Source organism: Astyanax mexicanus, chromosome 1, assembly GCF_023375975.1.
Source record: "Astyanax mexicanus isolate ESR-SI-001 chromosome 1, AstMex3_surface, whole genome shotgun sequence".
Classification (NCBI taxonomy): Eukaryota; Metazoa; Chordata; class Actinopteri; order Characiformes; family Acestrorhamphidae; genus Astyanax; species Astyanax mexicanus.
Genome location: NC_064408.1, coordinates 108,069,799 through 108,091,236, shown reverse-complemented (window position 1 = coordinate 108,091,236; position 21,438 = coordinate 108,069,799). Strand labels below are relative to the sequence as shown.

General features: G+C 37.5%; 1 protein-coding gene across 3 annotated transcripts in view; it reads right to left on the bottom strand.

Annotated features, from left to right (window-relative positions):
• The window catches only part of atp6v0a1b (ATPase H+ transporting V0 subunit a1b), a 29,893-nt gene extending 8,686 nt beyond the window's left edge, over nt 1–21,207 (bottom strand). Inside the window, exons 1-19 of one of the 3 annotated variants that reach the window (XM_007239762.3) lie at nt 21,136–21,207; nt 18,679–18,861; nt 18,421–18,499; nt 17,111–17,208; nt 16,860–16,988; nt 16,011–16,093; nt 15,578–15,704; nt 15,357–15,439; nt 15,152–15,245; nt 12,228–12,440; nt 11,985–12,135; nt 11,186–11,325; nt 10,840–11,003; nt 8,295–8,385; nt 7,969–8,087; nt 6,613–6,829; nt 5,848–5,955; nt 2,368–2,562; nt 287–304 (exon numbers count right to left, since the gene is read on the bottom strand). In XM_007239762.3, the coding sequence (XP_007239824.2) occupies nt 287–304; nt 2,368–2,562; nt 5,848–5,955; nt 6,613–6,829; nt 7,969–8,087; nt 8,295–8,385; nt 10,840–11,003; nt 11,186–11,325; nt 11,985–12,135; nt 12,228–12,440; nt 15,152–15,245; nt 15,357–15,439; nt 15,578–15,704; nt 16,011–16,093; nt 16,860–16,988; nt 17,111–17,208; nt 18,421–18,499; nt 18,679–18,795 (2,226 nt within the window). In that variant the 5' untranslated portion in view covers nt 18,796–18,861; nt 21,136–21,207. The remainder of the gene's footprint in view (nt 1–286; nt 305–2,367; nt 2,563–5,847; nt 5,956–6,612; nt 6,830–7,968; nt 8,088–8,294; nt 8,386–10,839; nt 11,004–11,185; nt 11,326–11,984; nt 12,136–12,227; nt 12,441–15,151; nt 15,246–15,356; nt 15,440–15,577; nt 15,705–16,010; nt 16,094–16,859; nt 16,989–17,110; nt 17,209–18,420; nt 18,500–18,678; nt 18,862–21,135) is intronic. The other 2 variants (XM_007239764.3, XM_007239765.3) reach the window with 2 other exon arrangements.
• Nucleotides 21,208–21,438: the final 231 nt, after the last annotated feature.

Below are 21,438 nucleotides of genomic sequence, written 5' to 3'. Positions count from 1 at the left end.
GAGGGTTTATATAGAGCGAGTGGGAGGAATAAAGGGCATGGCTCAGTCTCCTAAAATTAAGTTATATTCATAACTCCACAAAATGTTAAAATAAAAAAAAGAATACTTTATGCCTATCATAGAAAAATTCATCTTCTACTCATTTATTATCAGGGGTGCCCCCATTTGTATTGCATGCCACTCTATAATATAGGAAAGAAAACATGGAAATATAGGAAAGAAAGGCATGCTTTCATTCAAACACATTCCCTGAACACACACACACAGCAGTGCACGTCTGTCTTACCGGCTCTTCCTCTGAGTGCTTGAACAGAAGCAGAAATGGAAGTTAGTCACATGGTTCATATTTCCTTAGGTAATACATGAAAGTTATATGTTAAAAATACCTATTTGTCTAATGTATTAATAAATATAAATTTAAAAGGATTGCTCTTTCTCTTTCGATTGTTCTATGACTGTAAATTAAATCAATACTAAATATTCACTAAATACATGAACAGTGACTGTATCATTCAGTGCTAATGATGCAAATATTTTCCGTGTTACAGTAACTGGAATTTACGGAGCTGGTGACGCATGGTGCTCGCGGCTTCCTCAGGAGAAGATATCTCACTGTTTACATTTCTCAGATTACTGTGAAGTGGAAAAGTGGTCCTTCTGATCTTCATCTCTTCCTTACTCCTCTTCTATCCCTCCATTGTGCCTTACGCTGCACCCTCAAGGTAAGAATTTATATTGTCTCATATCATATTGTTTAAGAGTAGGGTATTTACAGCTATAGGGAACTTAAATTTGAGCTTTTTAATATCACCCAGAGATAAAATTAAGACCACTTTCACCAATATTAGGTTTACAGTCTATACAGTAAGATTGTGATTCCTGTATTTTATGAAGAAAGCAATATTTCAGTTTTGCAAAAAATGTAATATTTTTAACTGATTAAATAAAGTCCAGTGTAAAACTGAGGAAGTCTAACTGGATTTCATTAAATATATTTCCTATGCCTACAGTATTTTTTGTACTTCAAGCTAGGATTAAATCAGTTGCTAGTTAATCTAAAGTGAATATAAATGTTGTTGTATTTATTGTATTGAGTTGTATGTAATGTGTCTGCTGTTTTAACTCATTGCCGGTGTGCATGAGGAAACACATGAGAAGTGAGGAATGACCTGCTCTTTAAACATCCTGTATGAAATGAAAGATGAAACAAGTGAAATATAAACAACAATATGTGCCAGCATTCATATATGCATACAATCCATCTGGGCAGTATGTTTATCTTTGTCTAAAAGCACACTGGCTTTGGAATAAATTAAAATATACATAAATACACTATATATAAAGATTAATGTATATAATCACTTTGAAAAAAAGAAAATCAATGGCACATTCAGTCTTCGATATGGCTTAATTAAAATCCATATCCAGTTTATTCAATAAATACCACTAAGTGCTTACTGTTGTGTTCACTGCTGTGAGGATTTAATTGCATTGAGAAACAAGAGCATTAATGAAGTCAGAATGTTGGGTGACCACCACCCCACCGCATCATGTTATTCCAGAGAACGCTGCTCCACAGCTCCACAGCTCAAATGGTGGGGGCTTAATAATCTTCAAGCCCATGCCTGGCCTTTGGCACACTGCCCATTAATTCTCACTCAGTTCTATTCTATCTATAAGCATATAAGCATCTAAAAGCATTTGCAAATGAAATCTGTGTCAGCAAAGGGTGCAACCTAAATTACAGTAGCTGAATGCATTTATTAGAAGGGATGAACACAAACATTTGTACATATTCAGCCCTGGATATAAATAAAAGACCACTTAAAATGATGAGCTTCCTTGATTTTACCAAATTGAAAACCTCTGGAATATAATCAAGAGGAAGATAGATGACCACAAGCCATCAAACCAAACTGAACTGCTTGAATTTGTGCACCATGATGGGCATAAAGTTATCCAAAAGTATCCAAAAGCAGAGTGTAAGACTGGTGGAGGAGAACATGCTAAGATGCATGAAAACTGTGATTGACAACCATGGTTATTCCATGAAATATTGATTTATTTCTGAACTCTTAAAACTTTATGAATATGAACTTGTTTTCTTTACATTATTTAAGGTCTAAAATATATTTATTTGGAATTTTGGAGAAATACTATCCATAGTTTATAGCATAAAACATCAATGTTCATTTTACTCAAACATAAACCTATAAATAGCAAAATCAGAGAAACTGATTTAGAGACTGAAGTGGTCTCTTAATTTTTTCCAAAGCTTTATATTTATTTTGAAGCTATTGAAGTGAAGGTACACTGAAGTATATCTCCACTCCAGTCACAACAGCTGCAGTCTCTATCTCCACCCACCTCATCTCCGTCCTCGGAGTGCTGGGATAGCTGGTCATGCTCGATGATCTCGGCCTCATCCTCGGTGGGACCGTTACCAACCCGGACGCCCCCGAACTTCTGCGTGCCCTGTTGGGTGAGTCCGGTGGGTGAGCTGGTGCCTGCCTGCTCTAAAGTTTCTAGTTTCTCAGCAGGGCTTGCCTCCCTCATCTGGGACTAAATACAAAACCCAACAAAGTCTGAATGGCTCACAGCTCGCCACGGGCTCTTTGTGGTGTGTGTTTGAATATGTGTGCCTGTGTGTACAGGATGGCTCCGGGGCACCTACCAAACACACACCTTAGGTTCAGCGCCGCCAATCTTACTCCAATATTGGTAATATTACAACAGACCAAGTTGGGGCTTTATCTAATCCAATCAAGCTAGATCTGCTAGATTAAAATGATAAAAAGTAATCCATAAAACTCATTTGTAGGTTAATTTTGTTTATTTTCTAATTGTTATCTAACTATCAGAGCTATTGAGAGCTATTCTTTCTCTGATCCTCAATGTCTAACACCCAAAAATAGCAAAACACCCATAACATGCCCAGATATTCTATCTACAATTCTACTATCTACACAAGAGACTACTACAGTACATACTACTACAAGTATGATATAACTTGCTATATCATGCTTGTATTTCGTTGTTTTGCAATTGCATACTGTATATTAAGACCATATCACATGTATTGTCTCATTATAGCAAAAAATGTTAATCAATCTAGTGTACTACATATACTGGTAAACTGCCATTCAACTTATGTAACAAAGAAATGCACTTTTTGTCAAGAAAATGTCTTAAAAACTCCAAACATACAACTTTAAGTAAGGCTAAATACATGGTAGGTGCCCCACTGGGCCAAAACACTGCTAGTCCTATTAGTACTATTAAATCAGTCTAAACAGATTGAGACAATTATTAATGGTGTTAGGTATATAATCTACTGTATGCAATATCCACTTATTATCAAGACAAGAGTGTCCAAAAGCAGTCATGGTGCAGTCTGCCACAGCTCTGCTCTTGTGCAGTATATTCCCTTCACTGATACATCTTATTCAGTTCCTGAAAGGGTTAACAGGCAGATGTATTAGAGCAGGAAAAGCTGTGTTACTCTCGAGCTGGGTTTGGACACCTCAGACAAAATGGGACAAGTTAGTAAAATGGAGATTATTATGTTGTGCTTTGGATTAGCCAGTGGCATTCTGTAAGCATCAAGAATGAAAAACACATAACATAAAGTTCACATCCCACAATACTTTAGCACTACAACTCAAACAAATATGCAATCCTTGACTTTCTGAGGATGATGAATGTGCCGGCATGTCAAATTCAATTTACATTCAATGTAGCGGTGTGCCATATCGTATTGTACGCAATAATATCGTAGAATAACATTTTTGAATATCCTGAACGATATTATACCCTGAAATATTGTGCCATATCTCCCAGCCCTAATTATCACATCAGGGTACTACTTTTTTGCTGTTTTTGGCAAAAAGAAAAAAATCCACTGTTCTCATTTCCTATTTTATATCTATTAGAGACAGATTATATCTGTCCAGTATCATTTATTTTACTTTAATCCTGGATATGTGGAGATATTTGGAGTGCATTATTAGTATCATGACATTCTGGATCATTGACCTCTGTTACAAATCTGAAAAAAAAAATCCATGTATTTTTGAATATCTCAGTTAGGGGTGTCCCATATAATATCATATGCATTAATGAAATTTATTTTTTAATTAGTAGTGTATTCTTGAAATGTTTATTTTTTTTATCCAGTGTTTTGTCATATCGCCAAGAGTATCGTTATTGCGAAAAATAGCCATGAAATATTGTGTTTTAGGGCCATATCGCCCACCCTTTTTCAATGTACCTTGATCTTTGTGATAATTAAGCATCATCTGCCACTCATTTGTAATTATTAGATTTGTGTGTCCATCATCTGCCTCTCGCTATGTTTAACTGGTGTTTCTCCGTTATCTACCTTTCATCTGTAATTAGTGGATGTGTGCGACCATCTATGCTTTGTGTGAAACTCTTGGCACTAAACACTCTGAACTAAAAATTACAAAAGACTTACTTGTCAGTTTAACAAAAAAAAAAAACAAAGGTGGGTGTGGAAATATTATTCACATATATTCACATATTATTGGTGAACTGGATATTTTATCACAAAGATATTAATAAAACATTTAAAAATATTGAATGTCTGAAACACCGGCACATTCATTGACCACAGAGGCTTAATTTAGTATCTGAATTACTTCTAAAGACAATATACACTCACCAAGCAATTTATTAGAAAAAGCCAGTAGACCTATTCATTTATACAGTTATCAAATCAACCAGAAGTGCTCTGCAGAATAGCAGAAAACCATGTCTGGCAGCCAAGAACAGAAAGCTGAAGCTGCAATAGACACAAGCTCACCAAAACTAGACAGATGAATACTAGAGGAATGTAGACTTTAGTATGGTAAAGCTGGACTTGTGCCAAGTTACACAGAAGAAAGGGGCAAAATTTGGCACTAGCAGCTTTAATCCACAGACCCAACCTTCTTTGAGTCTACACTATAGGCAGGTGGATGCAGAGTAATGTGTGTAATTGTGTGGGGAATATTTTTTGGGCACATTTTAGGCCTGTCAACTATTATTTGAACGCTGCATGATATTTAAGCACAGCTGCTGACCATGCGCATCCCTTCATGATCACAAATTACTGCATTCCTGCATAATGATGCACAAAGCAAATCTTGTCTCAGTCTGATTTCATAAATTTGACAGTGAGTTTGTGGCCTTCCAGTCACAAGATTTGAATCCAATGGAACCTCTTTAGAATGTGGAGAACCCAGAGGTTCAGTGCATGAAGGTGCTCCATAGAAATTGCATTAACTGCAAGATATAATCAATAAAACATGGACCAGAATCTTTGAATGTTCCACAAGATGTTGCCAACAACTAGTGGAATCCATGAATATAAGAAGAGACTGTTTTGAGAGCAAAAAAGGATTCTATTAAGCATTAGTGTGGTCATCATCATTATCATCATCATCATCATCATTATTATCATCATCAGAAATTTCTATCAGCTCCTGCCAGCAGGTCCTTGGCCTTCAGACATATTTACTAATACAGATTACATATACTAATGTGGTCTTCCTAATTAATTGCTCAGTGAGTGTAAATATAATCCTATAATCTAAATCAGTGGTTCTCAGATGAGTTCTCAGGGCCACCCAGATGATTCCCATTTGTCTCTAATCCAGATCCCAAAACACCCATACCAGATATTTAGTTTTCTTGCTGATTTGGTTCTGGTATGTTGACAGCTTGGATACAGCAAGAATGTGGACCATCAGGGGGCCTGAGAACTTTGTTTAGAACCACTGTTAAAAAAAAAAAAAGGACAGATAGTAAAAAACGGAGAGGCGGCAGAAGAAAGTTTAAACATACGAGGTGCTTCTTCCAGAGGTGCTGGCGGCGGAGAACCATTGTCTTCACTACCAGCATGCAGGGAACACAGGCCAAGGCGATTATCACTAACAGGCACTGGATGCCAGTCTAAAGGAGAAGAATGAGAAAGCAGGAAAAATAACTTAAACTTATGTAACAAACATATTAGAACTATAAAACTATATGGACATATATTTCCACACATTTCAAATACATGTATATCAGAATATATTGACTAAATATTAAAATATTTTAACAAACATCTGTTTTTGAACACACATATTTAGCATGTATTAAACTTTCATATTAGTAAAATATCCATTTAACTTGCCAAAACAAATTTTATGAGATACACGGAATCATTTTATAAATCTTATTTTTATCTTATTTTTCAAACCGAAAACTAAACCAAAGGTAATTTAAAATATAGTAGAATATATTTAATAAATCATATTTTCAATGGTCAAGTTCATATAAGCTAAACATGTGTCTAAAATCAAAATTTTTATTGTGTATAAACCGTATGCAATTTTTTGTCCATTTTCATGCATTTAAAAATATATCTGATAAATATATTTTAAATAGATATTTTCTTCCATCATAGATAGATATATCTTCAGGACTGAAGGCCAGTATACTAAGCTTTAAACATTCATAAGTGGGTGTAAGTGTGTGTTTGTGTGTGAGTGACCAAGTGAGAAAGAGAGAGAGAAAGAGAGTAAAAGAGTGAGGGAACAAGTGGGATGACTGTAATTGCCTTTGTACCTGACCACTGTAGAGAGGTTTGTTAGTAGGATCATTGTAGTTAAAGAGACACATGTTGATGAAGGCGATGAGGAGGCTGGGAGCATCTTTAGAGGTTTCTGCATCATACGCTGTCCATTTATAGAAGATCAGCAGGATAAGGTATCCGAACAGGCAGCTCATGAACACGATCTCAGGAATGAATCCCAGGAAGATGTTTAGGGGCTTCTTAAAGTACCTGAGAACACAACAAGCATCAGTGAAAAAGGCCTATTGTGAGTACAGTGTATACAATGGTAACACAGCAGGAACATACGGGTCTCATTTTATGTTTTTTTTTCAATTAATTTTGGTCTCAAGTATGAATGAATGCCCTGTAAGCTGTTTCAGGCTGTATTAGTTTGTTGGAGGAGTGGGTGGGAAAGTACACCAATTTTTGGCTCTCATCATGAATATTCATGACTTGCAAATCCTCGATTGGCTAACATAACTGTGATGCTCTGTGACCTACTGTTTTTTAAAAATAGCAATTACTAAATGTTCTTAACAAAGTTAAAAGTTCATGACTAAAGATCTACAGATGCCAATGACAAAAAATCAGTTCTGCAAAGAGAGGGGGAACAAATGCTATTTATCGATTTCGGTAACACATTAATTGGATGGTCCATTTGATGGTCTCATTGATGCTCAACCTCTTTGATGCTCAACTGTCATTAAATAGCATTCCACTGCATGCCTATTAAATGCAATTAAACTGTAACCCTACATCCAACTCTAAACCAAACTCTAATCTTAACATTTTAGGATACGGTTAGATGTAGGGTTAGATTTTAGGGTTTATTAATAGTTAAGGTTAGGGTTTGGTGTAGGGTTAGATTTTAGGGTTTATTAATAGTTAAGGTTAGGGTTTGGTGTAGGGTTAGATTTTAGGGTTTATTAGAGTTATGATTAGGGTCAGGTGTAGGATAAGGTTCTGTTTTGAATAATTTACATTCAACATAGGGTTAAGTTGCATTAAACAGACATTCAGTTGAATCATCAATGAGGCCATAAAATGGACCATCCAAGTAAAGTGTTACCTCAATTTCAAAAAGTGTCTTGATTGCCAAGAATAAGGGAAATCTCACTCTTTTTTTTATTTTTTAGAAATTTTAACACAGGGTTGCATTTTTGTTCTCTCAGAGTCTCTTTTATGCATTATTAGGTTTTGATTTAAAGTTGGGTTGGTGCTAATATGCAGTACCCCCAATTCTTTATTTTGCTCTCTAGACATACCAGGACATTTTCCTGCATACTGGTGCTTCACACAAGCTGCTGGTACATTATTACAAAATGTCTAGGATAGTAATACATGAATGCAACAATACATTTACTCACAGGTGATTGAAGAGAGATAAAGTGACTCCAAACAGCATGTGAATCACACCCAGAATCACAGACATCTTCATCTTAAATGAATTCAGGAAGGTCAGCTTGTTTGTTGCTATGTTCCAAATCTAACAGAAAACAAACATAGAGAAGAATTACATCAATGTACAGCAAAACAACATTAACACCATGTTTGCCTCATTGTTTACTGCTTTTGAGTCCTTAACTACACGTTTAAGGTATGTTGCAATAGAAGAGGAATCACTTTAGACACTTTAGTTTGAGTAATAAAATTATTAATTGCATTAATTGCATTATTAATTGCATTGACTTACTGGGTCGATGCCCAGAGGATATGGTCCACCAAAAACTCCAGGTACAGCAGGATCAAGCTGCAGAACACCATTTCCATCGAGTGTCTCAAACCTACATAAATGAACAAACACACAGAGAAATAAATAACAGTGAGAAATATTCTCTTTACTGAATTGCCTCTCCAATCTTTAATAGATATAAAACAGCATGTTGATGTTTGCATAATGTCTGAAATGACTGTAAAGTTTAATGTTAGCATGCTTATGCTGTTAGTTTAGCTATTTTAACAATAAAAAACGATACATTTAAATGTGTATCAAAATATTTTACAGCAGAATAAAAGAGCAGCAGCCCATGCTTTTGTGCTTAAGTTGAAAAGGTGATGCAACAAGACAATGACCCAAAGCACAACAATAAATCAACAAAAAAATAGCTGAAAAAATATATTACTGTATTTTTTGCACTGTAAAACACACTGGATTATTGGATTATTTGGGGCACTATCAATAAACATATATTTTCTGGTCTATTTTCATACGTAAGGCGCATTGGTTATAAGGCACATTGTGCAAAAGAGTTCGTGCTTAGCGCAGTTTGTGGTTAATGCTGCCCAACAGAGCTACACTCAGGAACCCTGAGCAATATAAGATAGCAGTTTGTCCCATGTACCGTATTTTTCGGACTATAAGGCGCACTTAAAAACTTTTAATTTTCACAAAAATTGACAGTGCGTCTTATAATACGGTGCGCCTTTTGTATGGATTTTACTCGTCAGGTTGTAAGGAGCAGTAAACACACACTCCGTGCAGCGTTATAGAGAGTTTCAGTGCTATACAGAGTCCAGAGCCGTGCAGCTCCGAGGCTGAGCAGCAATAGCATTAGCTAGATGCTAACTGCTAAGCTAGCTAGCTTATTCACTGAGATCAGTATTATCTAAATTTTACTCGTCAGGTTGTAAGGAGCAGTAAACACACACTCCGTGCAGCGTTATACAGAGTTTCAGTGCTATACAGAGTCCAGAGCCGTGCAGCTCCGAGGCTGGAGCAGCAAATAGCATTAGCTAGCTTATTCACTGTTCAGAGATCAGTATTATCTAAATTTTACCCGTCAGGTGTAAGGAGCAGTAAACACACACTCCGTGCAGAGCCGTGCCGCTCCGAGGCTGGAGCAGCAAATAGCATTAGCTAGCTTATTCACTGTTCAGAGATCAGTATTATCTAAATTTTACCCGTCAGGTGTAAGGAGCAGTAAACACACACTCCGTGCAGAGCCGTGCCGCTCCGAGGCTGGAGCAGCAATAGCATTAGCTAGATGCTAACCGCTTAGCTAGCTAGCTTTTTCACTGTTCAGAGATCAGTATTTTCTAAATTTAGCACTTTTAATACTGCTGGAGCAGTATTATTAGAGTTAGATGCTAATCGCTAAGCGTTCACCGTTCAGAGGTGAGTTATCGGCCTGTAAGTCTGTGCTGCTTTGCCTGGCTAGCATTAGCTAGATGCTAAGCGCTAACTCTCTCAGAGGTGAGTTTTATCAGCCTGTAATCTGCTTGTTTACCGTGTTAAAACAAGCTACGGGGGACGAATCGCTAGCTAATATCTCACTGTCTTACCAGAACACGCAGGATTACTCAGTGTAACGCTGTCGTTTAAGTTTGGGTTAACTTTACTAGTTTAGGTGACTAGCTAGCGTGCTAGCGGATAGCTATGCTAACGCTGGTGCAGCAAGCCTTAGTGGACATCTGGAAATCTAAGCTTACTGTAAATAAACTGAAGCACGTTACTCACCCAAATAAACAGTTTTCAGGAGAGGAATCTGTGTAGATTAATATCCAGCACTCGTTTGACTTTGAAAGAGCTAGATTTGTATACTGAGACGCTCCACCGGCAAGCGACCACCCCCGGTGGGGGAAGGGAAACATGGCGCCACCCCTGTTCACTTTGATATAGGCACCCTTTCTAGTGTCACTTAACGCGCCTTATAATGCGATGCGCCCTATGTATGGAAAAATAGCAGAAAATAGGCGTTCTTTGATAGTGCGTCTTATAATACGGTGCGCCTTATAATACGGTGCGCCTTATAGTCCGAAAAATACGGTAAGTGTGTTTTAACACAGTAAACACACAGGCTACAGTCCAATATATTCATCTCTGACTGGCGCAAAAGCTAGCGCTTAGTGCAGCTAACGGGTAATGGTAATGCTGCTCCAGCAGTGCTAGCTGGGGTAAGTCGCACGCTACAGGCTGATAATACTCACCACTGAATGGCAAAAGAGCTAGTGCTTAGCGCTGTACTTCATCGAAGGGCTTTACTACTCCTTACAACCTGACTTGTAAAATTCATAAATAAGGTGCACCTAATTATAAGGCGCCCTGACGATTTTTGGGGAAATAAAAGGATTTTAAGTGTGCCTTATAGTGAAAAAATACGGTACACTATATAGAAGATTAGATTTTTGAATGGCTCCTAACCCTATTAGGATGGGAAATCCACATATTAATAAATTCTAGCAATCACTTACTTTTTCTAGCCTGCACTGTCTTAGCTATTATCTAAATATGAACTTACGACCAGTTGCCTCCTTTGGGGCCAAACATGGGTTTGACACTCCAGCCTGAGCCAAACATGTTGAGTGATTTGGAGAAGCAGTCATTGTAGATCACTCCAGTGTAGACAGAAAAGATTCCCATTAGTAGGATTATATACCGGCCGGCAAAAACCATGTTAAACATCTAGACAAAGGCAGGAGAAAAAGGCAGAGAGAAAAGAGAAAGAGAAAAGTTAAGGTTAATAGATTTTAGTATTTTCAGTGATTAGTATAGAAAAAACAGTAAAGCACCAGAAGCTGAGAGAAAATCAGTGATACTGTATCATAAGGTCACAGACTCAAAGAGAGTAATACATAAACTCAGACCTCATTGTCACTCTTCTGGGCAAGCAGGCGGCTCTCCCTGAGCACGAGGTAGAGGGCGGCGCAGGTCATCAGCAAGCCGTGACCCATGTCCCCGAACATCACAGCAAACAGGAAGGGAAAGGTGATGATGGTGTAGGGTGCTGCAGGAAGCCAGCACAAAAACACACAACAAAACAGATGTTCAAGAAAATTATAACATGCATGACAATAGAGAAGCTCACTGTAGTGGATCTATGTTTTGAGGCCTAATGTTTTGGTTAGAAACAGGAAGTTATACTGTAAGAACCTATTGTAGGTTTATCAGCTGGTTGCCAAATAATTTCAATCAATGCTATCTGACATTTTCTAGGTAACAACAGAGAGTTTGATGTTAATATTTCTTCAGTTATGAAAGAGTACACCTATGTTTCAACTAATATTATTGCATTTTCACGTGTGTTAAATGTATGTTGGATTAATTTATACTTGGATTTTTATGTGGCTATAACCCTGATGATATTCAAGACACATAACGTGGCTGGTTTTAAATGGAATCTTCATTGTAGTAAGAAAATGTGCTGCATCTTTGCATTGTATTTAGGTCTGTTTTGGCCGTTACTCTTTCTCTTCATTAACTTATCATTGAAATTATCAGGTAAGCATTTTAGAGGCAGATTCACATCTTGAATAGTTTGACAGCTTGCTGGAGATTAAGATAAAAACTGTTTAAATCTGTTTTATTATTAATGTAAAATTTCAGAAACCATTTTTTCCAGCGCTTTTTTTCCTTGTCACATACACGCAGAGTCATTTTTAGTACCTGGATTCATCTCCCTGTAGGTTCCAATTCCATAAGCATCCACAATGTTTTGGAAGCCAGAGGTGAATTTGTTTGTCTTGTTGAAGGTGGGCGGAGTCTGCTTGGTCTGCATTCTGTTCAAGATTGAAGGAACAGTTGATCCACTCCTCTCCTGCAGAAGTAATAAAGAGAAAATTGGTTAAAATAATCCACTACTGATGACAGTGATGGGATGAAATCAGATTATGTGGCTGGCTGTTTTACCGTTCCCCTTCGCAGAGCAAACTGTATGGAGTCCAGGTCAGAGACAGGGCACCACACCTCCGCAATCAAGCATTTCTGAGTGACGTCAATGTTGCAGAGATTGAGTGTGTGGTAGATGGCTTTCATCTTCCTCACTTTGATGAACCAAACACGCATGGTTTTGGCGGCAGCCTGAAGGACCCTCTGACGGTGGTCCTCGGTTTGGTTCAAAACCTGAATTACAAAGCAAAGAAAAAAGAAAAAAAAAAAAGTTATGTGACGCCACAAACAGGAGTGAGACGCTTGCAGTAAAAATCAGGAGAAGCTTTAATAAACAGAGCTAAACCAACAAGCTTGAACGGAGTACTAACAACAGTACAAACCACACTGACCAAAACATCAGAGCCAAATCACAGACCAAAAGGAATAAACAATAAACAAGAAATAAGGGTCTGAACCAGAATAAAATAGCCAAGAGAATTAACCAAAAGGGCAAGACAAAATCAGAGAAAAAAAGCCAAAAAATAGGTCATACACAGAAAAAGATAAACAAAGAAATAACACTCGGTAGGCAGCTGATTAACAGGGGCAATACTTCACAAAAAAACAGGACAAACCCACTTGTATTTATACACGGAAAACCCCCAGTAATAACTTAGAACACAGGTGAAGTTGATCTAACAATCAGGTGCTGATTGGCTGGCTGAGACACATGATTAAGAGATGCATTCTGGGAGTTGGAGTTTGTGAAGGTGGAAAAGTCAGTAGAAGCACTGGAAGGTATGACAAGGTATAGTTCACTTCCTGTCACAACCTTTGTTTTTTTAAATGCTGTTCTGATCAACATTAGCCCAATCTTTTATGAACTTTAAGCTTTTGTTTTGCACTTTTCCAACACTATGTTGTTTGGTATTTCTGGTTTTACATCCACACTCTAATTTATTGTGCATACATAAATAAATATTCTAGATTTTACTATCTATTTAACCTACTGAGGTTTATTATTGAGTTATTATTTCTAATGCAAAACATCTTGTGAAATCTTCATTAACCATCTGATTAAAATGTCTTTGGAGTCCCACAGGGTTCAGTTGTGGGGCCTATGAACCTGATGTTATTAATGAAATGAATGTAGTTATGAGAGTAGAAAGGTGTGAGCTTATATACAGGGTCTAAAGTGCTCAGATCCTGTGTTTTGCCTGGGGAAGGAACTGCACAGTGTGATGTTGTTTCCAGTCTCCATGAAACTCTAATCTCTAAATTATCCCAAACTGAAAGAAACCCACAAGCCCTTAAATGTCCTTTGGCCAAGAGACTAGAACTCTACACCACACTGCATTCAATCTATTACAGATGTGTGTTACACCAGATTCATGTAGCAACATTATAAAACATGTAAGCTCAACTTTTTCTGTCTGTTAAAATATGTGGATTTACATTTTGAGGAATATTGCAGCTCACATTTAAACATCACCAAAGATCAAACAGGTAAAGGAATGCTGCATATAGCCCAGCTGGTAGTGGACACTCCCATCCTCTACTAAAGTGGATGCCTGCCATTGAGAATATTACTTTAAATCACTCGACACTGCACTCTGTACCAAACACATCCTCCAAACCTGGAACCCATTCAACTATGCTACAAGAGTACACAGTGTTTCTGAACAATGAGTCCCAGGGGATGGAGGCTTAAGCCACCACTTACATAACTACTGTAAATGTCAGGTAACATCTGTCGTTACTAAACACATTTATATCCAACCCACTGATTGTTACTTCTCACGGGATCCATCTGTTAGTTTGTAAAAAGTGACTGGCAAAGCTATTAAACCATTGAGTAATAGTGATGTATCATGTGACATCTTATTTAAAACAAACAAACAAAAATACAAACCAGCCTACAATAAACAACAAAACTTCACCACTAATTTCACTGTAAATATACACTATGGACAAAAGTATTGCTGCTTACTCTGCTCATTCATTTCAATATTAGGAATATACAAAATGCGTTTATCCTGCATTTGTTGGAGTAACTGCATCTATATTTCAGAAAAGGCTTTTTTCTAAATTTGACTAAATTCAGCAACAAGAGTCTTAGTTAATTTGCGAGTTTGGATGATCCCCCTATCATCATCCCAAAAGTATTGAATGGAGCATCACTATCAATCCAGTGAACACAGTTTTACTGCTTCACACCTTAATGCCTAGAGATCGTAAGAGGATCTATACCCTTCTATCCAAGTCCTAGAACTGGGTGTACAGAGAACAGGTTCATGTAAACGTATTTGCTCTGGATATATTGTATGTGTGTGTACAGCTCTGGAAAAAAATTAAGAGACCACTTCAGTTTCTGAATCAGTGTCTCTGATTTTGCTATTTTTAGGTGCATGTTTGTGCAAAATGAACATTGTTGTTTTATTCTATAAACTAGGAACAACATTTTTCCCAAATTCCAAATAGAACAATTGTCATTTAGAGCATTTATTTACAGAAATGAGAAATGGTTGAAATAACCAAAAAAGATGCAGAGCTTTCAGACCTCAAATAATGCAAAGAAAACTAGCTCATATTCATAAAGATTTAAGAGTTTAGAAATTAATATTTGGTGGAATAACCCTGGTTTTTAATCACAGTTATCATGCATGTTCTTGGCATGTTCTCCTCCACCAGTCTTACACACTGCTTTTGGATAACTTTATGCCACTCCTGGTGCAAAAATTCAAGCAATTCAGTTTAGTTGACTTGTGATCATCCATCTTCCTCTTGATTATATTCCAGAGGTTTTCAATTCGGTAAAATCAAAGAAACTCATCATTTTTAAGTGGCAGAGCAGTATTTGCACATAGCTAAAACGCAGAGTGCATTCATTAGAAGAGATGTCCACAAACATTTGGACTGAGAGTAGCTTAATAAATATTTTAGAAATTGAAGCTTGGACGCACCATCTGCAGGTCATCAATACGGGTGTTCACACCAGCTGCCATCTCCTTCCTCTCTTGTGGGGTCTCGGGACATGGGTACAGAGATGCACGGAACCTGGAATGAAATACAAATTCCAAGATTAAGGACATTAAGGATATTTAAACGAGTAACAAAAGTAAAGCTTACTTCATTTATCAACGCTACATTAGTCAACTGCAAGCATACCCTTCACAGATCTTCTTCACCCGGTTCTTCAGCTGGTCTCCTTGGAAGAAGATGATAAACACCGACTTGTGCACTTGATCTCCCTGCAGGATAAGAGAAATAAAGTAAGACAGAGAGCAAGCACACATTTTTAAAGTCCCTGCACTTGTATTAGAAGTTAATCAGATACTTTTTTACACTATATTTACAATTAACTCTGTACATGGACTGGTGGCACTTACTGTTGTAGGGTCCTCAAGAGGGTCCTCAATCTCAGCCTGCCTTAAAAACACGTTGCCACGACAAACTCGCCACAGCATGCGCTCGAATGTGGGGATCCGCTCACGGTTTATCACCCCAGCAACAAACCTGCAGAGCCCATCAACAATACAGCATTGTATTAAGATCTCACTACAACAGGCAACTGGATAACTGTAACAAAAGTGTAACATGCCATTTTAACTATCTGCTATTATCACACCCTCTCTTCCTTCCTAAACCCTACGATTATTAATAAAATATTTCTAATGCAGAAACTACTGGTGCAAAATGTCCTGTGAAGTCCCACATGGTTCTATTTTAGGGCCTATAAAACTGATGAAACCACAGAAAACAATAAAAAAATGTGACAAATGAAAAAATACAACCAGCAACCATGACCAAAAACAGACTCACCCAAGCCTCAGTGGAGCCCCTCTCCCAGCCTCACTGGGGTCCAGCAGAGATGAAGATTCTTCCAGCAAGTTGGGGTCCTCCATCTAATAATAATATTTAATAATATTAAATAATAATTATTATTATTGTTGTTACAATTATTACAATCTGATTACATGTCATTGCAAAGGTGTGGTTACAAGGTTGTTAGGGAGTTGCTATGGTTCCAAAAGTGGTTGCTTTAAAGTAGGCGCTGGGTCGTTGATATGGTATTCCAAGTTGTTGCTTTGGTCTTGATAGGCTGTTCCTAAAATATGCCTGATGCTTGCTAGACTGTCATTAAATAGTTGCTAGGCAACTGCATGCATTTTGTATGTGGATGCTAAGTGCTGCTAAGGGGTTGAAATCGTAACTCAGGTGCTACCTAAGGTATCGCTATGGTAAAGTAAAGTATTGCTATGTTGTTGCTAATTGGTTACTAGGTGGTTGCTATGGTATCCCATGTGGTTACTAAGATGTGACTATGTGTTTTTTAGGCAGTTGATATTGTATCCCATGTGGTTGCAAATGTGTTGTGTGGTTGCAAAGATGCTATAAACAATTGTTTTTGTACCTTTTGAACAGAGTTTGGACATTTCCATGTAGATTTACACAGAATTACACAAAATCATCACACAAAAATATCCTTGTTTCATATTTTAGATATTGATTTACCTTATCTAGAAAAAAAAAATAAACAGCATAACCCTAAACATCTAGTTATAAAAGAGTGTGTGCTCAAAACCAAGCTAATGTTGTAGAGTTCAGCATGAATTCCAAAAGTCTCAATACTGTTTCTATTGTAATTAATTCTCAAGAGGAAGATCTGACCTCATCAAAGAACTGCTGAGTGCGTCTGAGGATATGCTTGAGCTCAGTCAGTTCCAGAAAGTTCTTCTTCAGAGCTTCTTGATTGGTATTGATCTCCTTCAGCTCATTCTCCAACTTCTCAAAAGTTGCCTGTCAGCCATAAAAGCACAGTATAGTCAATGGGAAACCTGTCCAGCATTTCTATTTCCATTAGAACATTTAAATGGCAGTCCCCATGATACTTCTACAATACTAGGCTACAGTTAACTCACCTCAAGGTCAATCATGTCTCGTGGGAAGGGGACTTCTGGATTCTCTCCAGTGTCCACTGTGGGGATGTTGGCTTTCTTAATCTCCTTCTCCACAAACCCTGTAGAGCATAATAGCGACTGGTTTTGTAACCCTTAGAACAGAGGCTCACCTATTTTTCCATATTTCACAAGAACATTCTTATCCCAGAGCAATGTACCTGAAGGGGACTACATTCATTTTTATCTGTCGTAGAACAGGAGTAAATAGGCCCTCAGTTTGACCTGACAGAATTCTATTAAATTACCTTCTAAAACTCCTGCTGAGGAGGATTCCAGCTCAAGACCAACTTTAAAGGTACTCTAAAGGTATAAGATCTAATGTATTTGATGGACAATGCGGTTAAAAGCTGGTGACAGCAGACAACATACCATAACTGGCTGTAATCTAGCTAGCTATGGTGGCTGACTCTCAAATTTTGACAGCATAGCGTATGTTACCATTTCAGTTTGAAGGTTTAGTTGGTCTACCGTCACAACCCTTATGGCTAAGCTGGCCAGTAAGAAGGTCATGTATCTTGACCTTTTCAATACGGAGATCCACATTTGTGCAATATTCCATCAAAAAATCAATAAATCATTTCATAAACAGGCCTAAATAAACTTTAATTTAAAATTTGTATTGTAGGTGGTTGCTTTTGTGTTCCAAGTGGCACGTATGAAAGTTGTAATGGTGGTTCAGATGATATTCTATTTAAAATGCCCCAGGTGGTTGGTAAGGTGTTGCTATGTGGGAGCTATTGATCGCTCATGTGTCTCTATGTTTGTTTGCTATGGTGACAAAATCCTGCTTGGATAAAAAATACCAGTTCCTAGTTGTTGAACAGCTTGCTTTCGTTTGAGGTAAATGGTAAGCTGGTATACCTGGATAATCACCATGCCCAATGTGGTCATACTGTTTGATTAGTTTGGTAAACCTTATTGGTCAGTTTGGTCAAGCTAGTCATACTGGTAATACAGCATGCTCAGACTTTACACCAATTTGGCCATGCTGGTGGACCAGTCATTTTGGTTGACCAGCTAAACTATCAAGGGAAAGGATCCCAGTGCTGGTCAAGAGCTAAACTGGCAGCCAGCTTAACAAAAATGGCCAGTTCAAGTTTTGCCAGGCTGTTTTTTTAGCAATGCTCTATAAATGACTTTAAACTGAGGAAAGGCATAAGAGATTCTTGTTTTATTGAAGGGAGCTATTTATTGTTCATTACACTTAGCTATTCCTTTTTATTAGACATTTATGGTGTGTGTGTGTGTGTGTGTGTGCGTGCTTGGCTTACGCAGCTTTCTGTCCATTTCCTCACAGCGCCTCACTTCATTGACAAACTTCCTCTGGAACACGTTCACATCAGGGTTCAGCTGCAGAACACAAGGAGATGATGACATTTAATATTTGGCAGTTGAAATGATAAAGTGATGCCATCCAATACTGTCTACTTCAGTGGTAGGTGAAAAACACAAAAGGAGAGATGCATAAACAGACCTCTCCTTCTACTACCTTATATAGAACACATTAATTATCTACTTTGTCTACTCACATCTCTGAACTGCACCATTCCCAGTTCCCCCAGTTCACTGACACAGCAGTATGCAGCTTCTGACTGCAGGAAAAGCTGCGCTAGGGTCATCTCCTCACTCCGGAATAGTTCTCCCATGATTACCCGCTGTCCACACTCTCAACCAGAATAGAAATGCAGACTCTGGGAGTCTGAACAGAAGACCTGAAAAAAGGAAAATTATAATTATTAACACATTAACACTGAAAAACACAGGATTATAAGCTATAAACAGTTACTTATACTAAAGCTATTTTAAGCTTGTATAACCTGCAAATGACATATTTTTATTAGTATTCTATAGTCATGTCATAAGTGAAATTTAAGGTGGTTGCTATAGGAGATTATATGGTATTTCAAGCAATATATTATTTAAGGTGCCCCAGGTGGTTTCTACAGCATTGCCGTAGAAGTGGTTTCTACACTGGTGCTGGTAATGCATTACAGGGTAGTAGTTACCGTGTCCCAGAAGTTCTATAGGGAGTGTTACATTTTATTTTGGTGCTTTTAGAGTGGTTGCTATGGTACCTTGAGTGGTTTCTATAGAGTGTGCTATTTATAACCATATATAATTAAACCTTTGTTGTTTGCAGTATACCTGTTTACTCAGCTGCTACGCTAGGACCCATACTGCACCGTTCGTGTGGGTTAGAACCTCTACACATTGTAACTCACCACAGGACTATTCGCGATACGCACAATCGCCCAGTCATATCACTGGACTACATATTCTAGCTGCATCTTAATCACACGTACATATTTACATATTTTTGTATTTATTTTAGGTTTCTGTTGTACTTATTATCTATGCACATTTTGTTTTTAATCTGTAGGGCCCTATGAAATTAGTTTTATTTTTTGGCAAATTCCATTTGACTTTTTTCTGTTTTCAGTTATCATTTATCAAAATTTTTGTTTTTTTTTATAGAGCTGTCAGATGATTAAAAAACGTATACAATTAATTACATTGTCTTTAATTATTTAATTACATTATACTCATCAAAGTATTATAAACTGTAAAATTCCAGGAGCAAATTATTAAATTAAAAAATGGCCTAGACTTTAAAGCTCCCTTTAATAAACGTCAATCAGTAACAGACAAAATTACATAAAAAGATAAAAAAAATACAAAATCCATAGAAGACGGTCACACGTGCCACTACACTCTTTTTTTTCTACATTAATATTTTAGTAAAAATCTATGCAATATTTTCTGCCCTGGGGCTTTTATTATGAAGCCAAAAAACAATGTTGCCAAAATTAGCAGATTAGCCAAATCAGCTTCCTGCTAACGGTTTAACTCTGTATCAAGGTACCATACAATTCCTTGAAAAAAGTTTATTTGTTTTCCTATTGACTGTGCTACATTTATGTTTTACATTTTATCATTATTTTCAATTTTATTTTCGTACAAACTCAGAGTCTTGGTGAATTTTGTGTATGAAATAGGCAGATGTTTCTAGATACATATATATATATCTGGGAAAAAATTAAGAGACCACTTTAGTTTCTGAATCAGTTTGTCTGATTTTGCTATATTTAGGTACATGTTTGAGTAAAAATAACATTGTTGTTTTATTCTATAAACTACAGACAACATTTCGCCCACATTCCAAATAAAAATATCGTAATTTATAGCATTTATTTGAAGAAAATTAGAAATGGCTAAAATTATAGAACGATGCAGAGCCTTCAGATCTCAAATAATGCAAAGAAAACAAGTTCATATTTATAAAATGCCACTCCTGGTGCAAACATTTAAGCAGTTCAGCTTGGTTTGATCTAGGTAGCGTTAGCTAATACTGAGGGCTGATATATTACAGTCATTACTGCAGCATCCGCCCTCAGCACTGCTGCTCCTGCTGCTGCTGCTCCGTCCTTCAGGACTCAAGGACGCCATGAGCTTCTGCTCTGCTGTGAGGATGGAGAGACCGTCCTCAGCCTGTCTGTCTCTGAGTGCGGATTAAACACGCTCACATACACTGAAAACACGCGCTTACACCAGCTCCTGTATCTCCCTTATATACAGATACAGGGTTTTAATTCATTTATCACAAGCGAATAATGGAGAAAAACGAGGAAAACACATAAGCAAACACACGACGGAGTGTGGAGTCAGCTGGGTGAGGACCACACAGCCGAGATATTAAACACAAGACGATTGAAAATATATAAAACACATATATAAATATAGGGAAAAGGCTCAGTCTGTTTATTTAGAGCTTCTATTTTTTCTGTTTCAGCCGCGCGCTGGTTCAGAGAGAGGCAGGCAGGGCTCGGCTGTGAGGGAGGAGAGAGGCTGCTGTCATCACACACACACAGTATAGTAATATAATAACACAGTAATACAGCAACTCTACATCTAAACGACGTTAAACACACGTCTATCACTGTCTGATAACAGAAATACTGCTGTTTTAGACGGTTTTACGCTCTTACCCTGTTCCTCGAAGCTGCTCTGAAGCCCACGGTACTGATGATGATGATGCGCCCTGAACAGATGATCGTGACGTCACTAAATCGGCGAGTATTAACCACGTGATGAGATTATTTCTAGCATGAAATAGCAGAGCTACAGACAGACAGATTTACAGACAGACAGGCAGATCAGTGAGATGGAGCACTAATCCGTTATAGCCTAAAATCACACCAGCAATACGAGCCCTAACTCACATTTCACTGTTAGAAATGTATAAAATTCAGGACTGATTTGCTTGGATGGGCAGTAAAGCATAGTGGATG